Below are 12,922 nucleotides of genomic sequence, written 5' to 3'. Positions count from 1 at the left end.
TACTAGGAATTCCCATGGCTGTCACAGTTAGGCCTGGGAGTAGGAAGACACAGAGGCAGGCTGCTGAAGCCAGGGGCTGGGGAGAGGTCGACCTGGATGACGCACACAATACGTCTTACACACAATCTTTATACTGTAGAAATGTTTGTAAAGACATTTCTACAAAACTCCTCATATTCCTAGTCATCAACGTTTATTATAGATATACCAAAAGAGGTGTGGTAAAACCATTAGTCTGGCAGCAGCGTGTAATATGGGCAACTGTTTCATTCGAGGTGGTTTGAAACGTTTGAGCAGAAGCAAAAGGGTGAACAATCAACAGACATTACAACATCAAAATTAGACACTGCTGAGCATTTGTAATGCGAGTACAGAAGCTGTTGTTCACCTGTGTTTTCTCTGTGACGCCATTATCCCCGGACCTGTGTTTATAAAAGACATCTCGGCCGAGTGTGACGGGCCTGAAGAAGATCCGCACGCCCAGCAGGGTTGTGTTCATTAGGGCACATAACGGAAACCAATTAAAAACTTTTTCCAAAGAGGAGCAGAAATTAGTGTTCCTTATTGGACAGGTTGGATAGTCCCGCCCTGTTTCTATTCAATTTTCAACCGTTTGGTGCCTAATGAACACAACCCACTGGGCTGTTGATCAGTAAGTGGAGTCAGCTGTGTCACTCAGGCTATGATCAACATCTCTGTTGGTTGGATTTACATAATAAGCTGTCTTAAAATCATAACATCTAAAACTTATTCTAACGAAACAAACCAGTAATACAACTGAAAGTTGATGATATTGTTTATTGTGCAAAAATATACATTTTTTAGTGGGTCTCTGAACATGTTCATGTTTCTAATACTGAAGGCAAATGTGTGACTGCAGCACTATCTACTATACAGAGACTGCTTACACCCCCCTCTTCTTGAGGGTGAACTGGTAGCGTCAAGTGAAGGTTAATGCCGCATTCAAAACAACTGGGAACTGGGAAAGAAACGAGCTCCGACTGGGAACAATCGCTTTGAACGGTCATCCAACTCGGAATTCCAACTCGGGACCTCTGGCCTCTTTCTAGAGCTCCGACTTTCCGACCTGAAGATCACTGGCGTCATGATTTGACCTAATATTTTTCAGTGTTCCCGGTTGTTTTGAACGCGGCAATAAGTCGCACAACATGACACACGCATCAGGGTTGGGGTCAGTTCCATTTCCATTAAAATAAATTCAGAAAGTAAACCAACTTCTGAGTCTTGACATGCATAGCGGATGCATCCTGATTCTTCGCCCCCTTTTAAATCCATTTGAGAAAGTGTGCAAGTACACACTTAGGGAGAAGGGCGGAGAATTGGGATACATGCAGCCAGTCTTCTTTTTGATAAGTGTAAAGGAAGGGAAGGGAAGGCCAGTCTATAGTTTCTGTGTCCCTTCAGGCAGACATGCAGAAATCCTCAAGAAGAATTCCCTTCAGGCAGACATGCAGAAATCCTCAAGAAGAAACCTGCAGAAGGGCAGGGGATGGGCTTGTTTGATGAGCAATTTGTTACATTTAAAATGTACACAATAAGAGAGAAAAGAGAGAAAACAAAAGCAATTTGTTTATAAACTGTCACCAATCAAAAGGGCACTTTTCGCCTATGAGGGCAGAAGGGCAGGCGCTCCAGCACCCCTTGGAGACTCCTAGAGCCCTATCTGTGCACGTGCCTGGTTGAACGACAGCTTTCCATCCATATAGAGAGGCTCCTGACATCCCCCCCCCAAAAAAAAAAAAAGAAAAAAGAAAAAAAAAGATGAGATCAAATCAAACAATTTAATCAAACGTATCTACAGTATAAATTAAGCCATTTTTACATCAACAGAGATGTGACTAGATGGAGCTCTACAAACCCATGGTGTGGGGAGTGTGTTAGAGCTGATATCGGAATATGTATGTTATATAAATGCAAAGAAACAGCAACATGAATAGGACAAACTAAATAAATACTGTAAAGTCTCTCACCATCTCTTCCTGATCCTCATCTCTGTCTTGATAGTCTTCCTCACTGTGATCAGAGCTGTACTGGGAAATCAGCATGTGGCGAAGCCCGTCCTGTCTGGTCACAACATCATGTATTATTAATAATATCTCCCTTTTTTTTTTCTACTTTTTTTTTTTTTTTTTTTACATATATTTCGTCCCAGGAATCGAACCCACTATCCTGACGTTGCAAGCGCCATGTTCTATCAACTGAGCTACAGAGGACATCATGTTTTCATGTTACTGAACACATGATAGAGGAAGAACAAGACTAGCCACCACTTTAGGCATCGCTCGCTCACAACTGACAGTTATCAAACTCACTTTATTTTCCTTCGTATGTAAACGACCTGGAAGAATGAAGAACAACAGAACGTATCGGTGAACAAGATATGATGTGATAAGATACAGAGGCAGAATAGCATACCAAACAAAACCAACAGTGGTCTTACAAATGGCAAAATGCCCTTGAACAGTCAGTGGATACTAGTCATGTCGCATCATGCTCATCCTTGAACACAATATATATAGAATTGAGCTCTTGTACTAACATACATGTTTCTCTGCACCAGACTTTGAAATGACGTATAAATAAGTGTACTCTTACCAGTGCTATCACGCACCCTATCACTGTGAACCCTGTGAAGGGGATGAGTACATAGTACACAGGGACCGTTCCAGGGTCTCGGGTTGAAATGTCTGGAGATGTGCTGTTGAACTCCATGGCTCCGTGGTACACCCCTCTGTCCGTCCCCTTCCTCTTCTAATACTTCCTCTCAGTTTGAGCTACTTTGTCACAGTTTCAAGTTTTTAATTTTCACTGCAATGATAAGAGTTTTGATATATGGTCAGTTGTACAGATGCCCAGAATGTCTGGCTGGCACAGTACTGCACAGTACGAAATGTTGCATTATATATAGTGTGTTAAAAACAACTAGCTAGTCCTAAAGCGTCATACAACTAAAAAAAAATTGGCAATTCACAGGAAAATGAAGGAAGACAAAAAACAACAACATATTTGTTAAATGATCGCCAACTTACCTATGTTTGGATTATCCTTTCAAAGTGTACAGATATCATTTTCTGATGTAGATAATAGGTCTATTCTAATATGTATACATGTCTACACGTTGGGGAAACATCATATGACACAGTATAGATGAGGAAAACACTACTGGTGACAGTAGCATACCTCAACCCGCGTAATGGCATTCCTCAATGAGGAGCGGAGGGAGGTGACTGCAGAGAAGAGCCAGAGTTGAACTGGTAATACGTGTATTTACAGTCACGGGGAAATTACAACATACCTACTTTTAACTTTTAATTTCTCTTTAAAGAGTAAATGTTATTGGAGGACCTATGTTTGTATTCTACACTGATACGTAATATACACTAGGCTATAGAATAAAATAGAGTAAGCTATTCCGGGTAAGCTACACAGTACAAAAATACTCATAAATATACATAAATATATAATTCATTCAAATTATTACAAGTTCAAATAGCCTACACAATGGGCAACTGTAATAGCCTACTGTAGGTCTACCACCAATTTAGGCAGATTTGTCCACATCTGTTCACTATTGTTATGTTCATTTCGTTCCACTAGAGGGCGTGCTGGCACCCAAAAGAGAGAGTAAATCTTTCCTCATGTACTAATGTCAGCAGACTGTAAATATCACACTTCAAGTCCATAGCGCGCGACCGTGAAGACAAGCTCTTTGTCGACGGGAGCGCGCATTCATGCACTTCGTTATTACTGGCGACGTCACTGCCGCGGTGGAGAGCTATGATTAGAATTCGCACCCCCGGGAACCGATCCAGAAACGATTCCAGACTTTGAAACTAGTTTGACTTGATGATTGACATATAGTCGCCTAAGGTGCATAAGCATACCTTCATACCTTCGCGCTGACAGGTAGCCTACTGTTCCGGGACAATGTCGGAGTTCTGACGGTAAGACTCTCACATGAATAATTATATACATTTCACACAATTGTGTTTTTTAAACAGTTTTTACGTTTTTTTAAGGAGTTTCTTAAAACTATTGAAACTTGAGACATAAATATATTTTTTTGCGGTCAGAAATATGATCTGTGCCTGCTAGAAATATGATCTGTGCCTGCTTTTATTATTATCTTGTCTGGAAATTATAACAAATGTATGATTATGTTATATGGTTAAATATGGATCAGGCTGACCCAAATGTCCCTCTCTGTGGCCAGTAAAAACATATCTTCAAAATAATGGTTTTGAACTTTATTCTAGCCTATTTTTCATGGCTCACAGTCTCAAAGAACAGCGATCTGTGAAACGGGCTCTGGGAAATGTCCTGTTAACCTTTTGAAAAGTCTGTTAATTATTAGACTAACTGAAATTATGGTTTAGTAATACTGTCAGTTTGTGCTGCAGAAGTAGGCTACATACAAAAATGACTCTGTTTTCTGTGGGGAAATACTTAGGTGTAGAGTGTACGTTGCTATGTATGGTTTATCTGTGTCAAACATGAAGACAATTGAAGTACAGTACAACATGTGTGTCACGACATGTACAGTTGAAGTCGGAAGTTTACATACTTTGGAGTCATTAAAACTCGTTTTTTTAACCACTCCACAAATTTCTTGTTAACAAACTATAGTTTTGGCAAGTCGGTTAGGACATCTACTTTGTGCATGACACAAGTAATTTTTCCAACAATTGTTTACAGACAGATTATTTCACTTATAATTCACTGTATCACAATTCCAGTGGGTCAGAAGTTTACATACACTAAGTTGACTGTGCCTTTAAACAGCTTGGAAAATTCCAGAAAATGGCTTTAGAAGCTTCTGATAGGCTAATTGACATCATTTGAGTCAATTGGAAGTGTACCTGTGGATGTATTTCAAGGCCTACCTTCAAACTCAGTGCCTCTTTGATTGACATCATGGGAAAATCAAAAGAAATCAGCCAAGACCTCAGACAAAAAATTGTAGACCTCCACAAGTCTGGTTCATCCTTGGGAGCAATTCCAAATCCCTGAATACCACATTCATCTATACAAACAATAGTACGCAAGTATAAACACCATGGGACCACGCAGCTGTCATACCGTTCAAGAAGGTGACGCGTTCTGTCTCCTAGAGATGAACCTACTTTGGTGCGAAAAAGTGCAAATCAATCCCAGAACAACAGCAAAGGACCTTGAGAAGATGCTGGAGGAAACAGGTACAAAATTATCTATATCCACAGTAAAACGAGTCCTATATCGACATAACCTGAAAGGCCGCTCAGCATGGAAGAAGCCATTGCTCCAAAACCGCCATTAAAAAGCCAGACTACAGTTTGCACTGGGGACAAAGATCGTACTTTTTGGAGAAATGTCCTCTGGTCTGATGAAACAAAAATGGAACTGTTTGGCCATAATGACCATCGTTATGTTTGGAGGAAAAAAGGGGTTGGCTTGCAAGCCGAAGATCACCATCCCAACCGTGAAGCACGGGGGTGGCAGCATCATGCTGTGGGGGTGCTTTGCTGCAGGAGGGACTGGTGCACTTCACAAAATAGATGGCATCATGAGGAAGGAAAATTATGTGGCTATATTGAAGCAACATCTCAAGACATCAGTCAGGAAGTTAAAGCTTGGTTGCAAATGGGTCTTCCAAATGGACAATGACCCCAAGCATACTTCCAAAGTTGTGGCAAAATTGCTTAAGTACAACAAAGTCAAGGTATTGGAGTGGCCATCACAAAGCCCTGACCTCAATTCTATAGAAAATGTGTGGGCAGAACTGAAAAAGCGTGTGCGAGCAAGGAGGCCTACAAACCTGACTCTGTTACACCAGCTCTGTCTGGAGGAATGGGCCAAAATTCACCCAACTTATTGTGGGAAGCTTGTGGAAGGCTACCTGAAACGTTTGACCCAAGTTAAACAATTGAAAGGCAATGCTACCAAATACTAATTGAGTGTATGTAAACTTCTGACCCACTGGGAATGTGATGAAAGAAATAAAAGCTGAAATAAATCATTCTCTCTACTATTATTCTGACATTTCACATTCTCAAAATAAAGTGGTGATCCTAACTGACCTAAAACAGGGAATTTTTACTAGGATTAAATGTCAGGAATTGTGAAAAACTGTGTTTAAATGTATTTGGCTAAGGTGTATGTAAACTTCCGACTTCCAACTTCCAACCGTTGTAGTTAAGGCTCTGTAGCCTACCCCTTACAAAAAGATATTGCAGTTTTGAAACTGCAGTAAAAGTGAAGTAACTGCAGTGTGGTATTTTGGATGCAGTAATTGCAGAATAATTGCAGTTACACTGCAAAATTACTGTAGTAAAAAAAAAAAACTGTCTTAATTTGGACCCAGTATTTGCAGCATGTTATACTACATATTTGGATTGAGAGTAATTACAATAAACTCTTTGATCACACCCTTCAACATGCCACAGAGTGAACACAGAGTCCACTGATTCGCCACTGAGCTGTGGCATATGATTTGTGTTTGTTTTGTATTAGGGGTTTACCCACCTATTTCTTTTACCACAACATCCCAGAGTTCAACGTGCCATGGACTGAACCGACTACAATGATTCGTCATTGAGTTGTGGAGTCTGACAGACAGACAGGAGTTGCATGTCTTTACTTTAGTACCCAATGGATCCTTTCGATATGGATTATGACTCACAGAGACAAGAAGACAACGTTTTCCCAGCGTACCTCATGGAACGATACCAGGAAGACTTAGCTGGTCTGGACCCTGCATTTCTAGAGGAGGAGGAATGGGATCTGTACAACTCCCTCTCGGCCATGTCCCTGTCCAGTCCCCAGGCCCAACACCGCTCCCCTCTCTGGTCCCAGGGCGGAGGCAATGGGAGCCCCAACGACCCTAACCCTAACACCCAGGGGGTGGGTGGAGGGGTCCCCAACCCAAATCCTTACCTGAGACCCAGGTATGTTGAGTGGTTTTAATGTTCACCTGCCATGGGCAGCAGGTAGCCTAGCGGTTAGGAGCGTTGGGCCAGTAACCGAAAGGTCGCTGATTGAAATCCCAGAGCCCCCTAGGTGAAAAATCTGTTGATGTGCCCTTGAGCAAGGCACTTAACCATAATTGCTCTAGGGTTGCCATCAATAATGGCTGATCCCTGGCTCTGACACCACTCTCAGGGGAGTGGGATATGCAAAAAACACATTTCCAATTCGCACCTGTACATGTGTGAAATAGAACAAATGTAAGCATCTAATTATTATATGAAAATTAGCCGGTTAACTATATCTGGTACAATTCATAAAGTTTCCTGATTTATATTTTATTTGTACTGTATATAATCCCAGTCAAATGAACGTATACATTTTATTTTCTTGAAAATATACAGGACCGGGGAGACAGTGGACCCCCTGAGAGGAGCAGTGGACCCCCTGAGAGGAGCAGCCCCCCTACCACCCCCAGTGCCCCCTCGGGGGAGGTCCACCAGTGCTGCTCTGCTGACTAATGCTCAGAAGAGGTTCTCCTGTGACCTGACTATACCCGCTATCAGACTGAACCGCTCTAATACAGCCAGAGATAGTCATGTGAGTATCACTGGGTTGCCCTTGCAAAATAGGTTTCTTAACCTTCAAGGGTCTTTAAATAAAGGTTAAAGAAAAACTAGCACTCTGGATGATGGAGATTTAGTTCACTGGAAACAAAGATATCTTTGTGGGGATGGAGGAAAGATGTTAAAGGTCCAATGCAGACATTTTTATCTCAATATCAAATCATTTCTGGGTAACAGTTAAGTACTTTACTGTGATTGTGATCAATTAAAATAGTAAAAAAATAAAATAAAAAATACACTAAAATTGTTTCTTAACAAAGAGCAATTTCTCAAGCAAGAATTTTGCTAGGACTGTCTGGGAGTGGTCTAAGTAGGAAGGGAAAAACTGAAAACTATCTGTTATTGGCAGAGAGGTTTTGTAACTTTCTTTCTTATTGGTCTATTAAAACTCCATCCAACCAAACAGCCTGAAATTTCATTTACATTTACATTTTAGTCATTTAGCAGACGCTCTTATCCAGAGCGACTTACAGTTAGTGAGTGCATACATTTTTTCATACTGGCCCCCCGTGGGAATCGAACCCACAACCCTGGCGTTGCAAGCGCCATGCTCTACCAACTCTACCACGTGTAGCTCAGTTTTAATGTATACCACTAAATACAGTAATATAAATACTGTTGATTTCAGGCATTCTTTTCTAACAGCTTTTACACTAAAGGGCATTATAATCATTTTCACATTTTCACAGTATTATTCCAAACTCATGGTGTAGAAATATATATAAAACACAGGAAAATCATGTTTTTGACTGCACTGGGCCTTTAAAAATAAGTGGTATTTGAGTCAATGCGGTTTAATTATGTTTTTGTCGTGGGTTCGATTCCTGCTGGGGTCACATACTAAAAATGTATGGCCTCACTGTACTGTAAGTCGCTTTGGACAAATGCTTTGGATAAATGCTTTGGAGAAATGCATTGGATAAAAGCTTCTACTAAGATGGATATACAGTATTATATATTTTTAGCTGGATACCTGGAACATCAAACTGATAGACACTCCACAAGGCAGCACCAAACAACTGGCTTCTCTCTGCATGTTGACGTCCAAGTAAGAAAAGTCACGTCCCTTTAAGATGTTTGAATATCAATCCAATGAACTGAGTCATTTTAACATTCAAGATAAGACGAACCAAGGAACGTCTTGCGTTGCCACACTTCAAGTTTCTTGAGGAAAGCCAGAAATGATCCATAGCGTTGCACTTTCATTAAAACAAATATATACATTCTAAAGGCCTCTCCCTCTCTCTCTCTCTCTCTCTCTGTCAGACTGTTGTCTAGGTATCCCCACACTGACCAGGTGTCTAACTCAGGGGTGGTGTGGGGGCGTGTGTCACCTATTCACCCCTCCCTACTGCAGGAAGCTGAGATCACCATCAATGTGTCTACTCCCTGGGTCCCCCACCAATTACCCATTCCCACCATGTGTAAGTAAGACACACAGTTGACACATATGTGTACTGCTGTAACATGTGGTAGCTAAGCTACAATCACATGGCCACATATTATGGCAACTTCATTTCTGCTCACATTTAGCGATCAAATAGTCTAAAAGGATATGTGCGACGCAATGGCTTTATCACAGACGTATTGCTGTATTTTTCAGCGTGTGTTATGGTAAAATGTCTTTAGAAAAAGGGAGATAAGTTTGAATCTATATATGGATTTTTTATATATGGATTTTTTTGGGGGGACTGTGTCTAGAGTTGTTCTCTGTCCTCCAGTGAACAAGACTGTCCAGACCCTGATAGGTGAGATCTTGCTGCTCCTGGAACAGACTAACCCAATAGACAGTGGACACTACCTCCTGAAGTTGTGTGATTCTGAGGAGTACCTCAGGAAGTAAGTATACTGCCCCTGCACCTTAACCCTAACTCCAACCCAAGCACCACTCCCTAGCCTCCCTGCCTTCATTCCCCTTAAGGCTGGTTTATACTACGTCTATCAGCACGTCAGTAGACAGTTGTCGCAGTGACATCATTAACATTCTATTGTCGCAGTGACATCATGAACATTCTATTGTCGTAGTGACATCATGAACATTCTATTGTCGCAGTGACATCATGAACATTCTATTGTCGCAGTGACATCATGAACATTCTATTGTCGCAGTGACATCATGAACATTCTATTGTCGCAGTGACATCATTAACATTATATTGTTGCAGTGACATCATTAACATTCTATTGTCGCAGTGACATCATGAACATTCTATTGTCGCAGTGACATCATGAACATTCTATTGTCGCAGTGACATCATTAACATTCTATTGTCGCAGTGACATCATGAACATTCTATTGTCGCAGTGACATCATGAACATTCTATTGTCGCAGTGACATCATGAACATTCTATTGTCGCAGTGACATCATGAACATTCTATTGTCGCAGTGACATCATTAACATTATATTGTCGCAGTGACATCATTAACATTCTATTGTCGCAGTGGCATCATGAACATTCTATTGTCGCAGTGACATCATGAACATTCTATTGTCGCAGTGACATCATGAACATTCTATTGTCGCAGTGACATCATGAACATTCTATTGTCGCAGTGACATCATTAACATTATATTGTCGCAGTGACATCATTAACATTCTATTGTCGCAGTGACATCATGAACATTCTATTGTCGCAGTGACATCATGAACATTCTATTGTCGCAGTGACATCATTAACATTCTATTGTCGCAGTGACATCATGAACATTCTATTGTCGCAGTGACATCATGAACATTCTATTGTCGCAGTGACATCATGAACATTCTATTGTCGCAGTGACATCATGAACATTCTATTGTCGCAGTGACATCATTAACATTATATTGTCGCAGTGACATCATTAACATTCTATTGTCGCAGTGACATCATGAACATTCTATTGTCGCAGTGACATCATGAACATTCTATTGTCGCAGTGACATCATGAACATTCTATTGTCGCAGTGACATCATTAACATTCTATTGTCGCAGTGACATCATGAACATTCTATTGTCGCAGTGACATCATGAACATTCTATTGTCGCAGTGACATCATGAACATTCTATTGTCGCAGTGACATCATGAACATTCTATTGTCGTAGTGACATCATGAACATTCTATTGTCGCAGTGACATCATGAACATTCTATTGTCGTAGTGACATCATGAACATTCTATTGTCGCAGTGACATCATGAACATTCTATTGTCGTAGTGACATCATGAACATTCTATTGTCGCAGTGACATCATGAACATTCTATTGTCGTAGTGACATCATGAACATTCTATTGTCGCAGTGGCATCATGAACATTCTATTGTCGCAGTGACATCATGAACATTCTATTGTCGCTGTGACATCATTAACATTCTATTGTCGCAGTGACATCATTAACATTCTATTGTCGCAGTGACATCATGAACATTCTATTGTCGCAGTGACATCATGAACATTCTATTGTCGCAGTGACATCATGAACATTCTATTGTCGTAGTGACATCATGAACATTCTATTGTCGCAGTGACATCATGAACATTCTATTGTCGCAGTGACATCATGAACATTCTATTGTCGTAGTGACATCATGAACATTCTATTGTCGCAGTGACATCATGAACATTCTATTGTCGCAGTGACATCATGAACATTCTATTGTCGCAGTGACATCATGAACATTCTATTGTCGCAGTGACATCATTAACTTCTATTGTCGCAGTGACATCATGAACATTCTATTGTCGTAGTGACATCATGAACATTCTATTGTCGCAGTGACATCATGAACATTCTATTGTCGTAGTGACATCATGAACATTCTATTGTCGCAGTGACATCATGAACATTCTATTGTCGCAGTGACATCATGAACATTCTATTGTCGTAGTGACATCATGAACATTCTATTGTCGCAGTGACATCATGAACATTCTATTGTCGCAGTGACATCATGAACATTCTATTGTCGTAGTGACATCATGAACATTCTATTGTCGCAGTGACATCATGAACATTCTATTGTCGTAGTGACATCATGAACATTCTATTGTCTCAGTGACATCATGAACATTCTATTGTTGCAGTGACATCATGAACATTCTATTGTCGTCCAACATCAAACTTGTCGTTGTCTTATTGAAAAGTATAAACACAGAAACGACAGGCTGCATAACGGCCTGGTGGTCCAAAATAGCATAACTGGTGTATTTTAACACCAATGAACCTATCCGTTTTAAAATGAATTTAGTATATGTCAATCTAGCAAACCAGGCAACTAAAATAAACTTTCTAAAAAATGTTTTGGTTAATTTCTAGCTTGTTAGCAACCTAGCTAGCTGGCTAGCCAGTTCAAATAATGACCATGTCATAGCTGACAACGTCTTCACTTCACCAAATTTATATTCATTATTACAGGAAAATAAACTCACAACAAGATCATTATTTACAAGTTAATGGCGAGCTAATTACAGAAAATAGCTTATGGTTGTGAGTGTGACGAAATAAAAGCAGTGCATTCTTCTGGAGAATTGTATAACTTTTTGTCTCGTTGCGGTTTCAGTCTGGTAACCGTGACAACGGATGCAGAGTTAAAAAAATATATATTTCATCTGTCTGTTATAGACATTTCACCAGAGTATAAATTAAATGTGGTTTTGACCAGCGACATTTGTAGCATTCTAATTGTCTCCAGACGTGTCGATAGAGAAGGTACTTTATAAACTAGCCCTCAGGCAACTCTACCCTCATAGCCTTGACCTATTTCCATTGTTTTGTATCTCTCCCTGCACAATAACGCTTCAGCCGATATTCTTTATGTCTGCTGTTACTGTGTCTTCCTGTGTGTTTTTCCAGTTATGAATACCTTTACTTTGTTGTATTTCTCAGTGAGGAGATGCTGGGTATGCACGGGAGCATCCAGGACTATCAGAAGTGTTCCCTGGAAGTCCCTGTCAGACTACTACATGTTAACACGCTACAGAATCTATTGGCAAGGGACGTAAGTAGTTAATAATACTTAATAGTTAGTAGACTTAATAGTTAATAGACTTAATTAGTTAATACTACTACGACTAATAATAGTAACATACACCACTTATCAGATTATTTTATCTAGTACAATACATTACATTCTAGTAGGTGTATGTGATCATGCCACAATCATGCCATTGCAAGTGCCACACAGGCACCAACTAAGGTGCACAGGACCAAAGGTTTCACACAGCTTTCTTTTGAATGTTTCTTTCCCACCAAACATGTCAGTCAGTAAAACATTAACCAAGGAGAGACAGGCTTCTGTGCTCTGTCTTCAAATTGCTCATGTTGCAATGGTCTCCTTCTAACTACAGTC

General features: G+C 40.3%; 2 protein-coding genes across 2 annotated transcripts; one reads left to right on the top strand and one right to left on the bottom strand.

Annotated features, from left to right (window-relative positions):
• Positions 1 to 779: 779 nt before the first annotated feature.
• Positions 780 to 3,229, bottom strand: LOC311121387 (small integral membrane protein 29-like). The gene is made up of 5 exons (XM_084195885.1): positions 3,051 to 3,229; positions 2,617 to 2,829; positions 2,334 to 2,359; positions 1,992 to 2,085; positions 780 to 1,735 (listed from the first exon to the last, which is right to left on the bottom strand). Exons 2-5 carry the CDS (start codon positions 2,731 to 2,733, stop codon positions 1,673 to 1,675), a joined length of 300 nt encoding a protein of 99 aa, XP_084052011.1. The 5' UTR covers positions 2,734 to 2,829; positions 3,051 to 3,229; the 3' UTR covers positions 780 to 1,672.
• Positions 3,230 to 3,844: 615 nt separating this feature from the next.
• Positions 3,845 to 12,571, top strand: LOC311121388 (phosphatidylinositol 3-kinase C2 domain-containing subunit gamma-like; the record flags this gene model as incomplete). The annotated part of the gene is made up of 7 exons (XM_084195886.1): positions 3,845 to 3,965; positions 6,549 to 6,944; positions 7,368 to 7,563; positions 8,555 to 8,637; positions 8,856 to 9,013; positions 9,311 to 9,428; positions 12,460 to 12,571. Coding segments are annotated over exons 2-7 (963 nt in total), but the record flags the coding sequence as incomplete, so codon positions are not given.
• Positions 12,572 to 12,922: the final 351 nt, after the last annotated feature.

Source organism: Coregonus lavaretus, assembly GCF_964263955.1.
Source record: "Coregonus lavaretus genome assembly, contig: HAP1_SCAFFOLD_8649, whole genome shotgun sequence".
Classification (NCBI taxonomy): domain Eukaryota; kingdom Metazoa; phylum Chordata; class Actinopteri; order Salmoniformes; family Salmonidae; genus Coregonus; species Coregonus lavaretus.
Note: the sequence above shows the minus strand (reverse complement) of the source record. Positions and strands in the feature narration are given on the sequence as shown.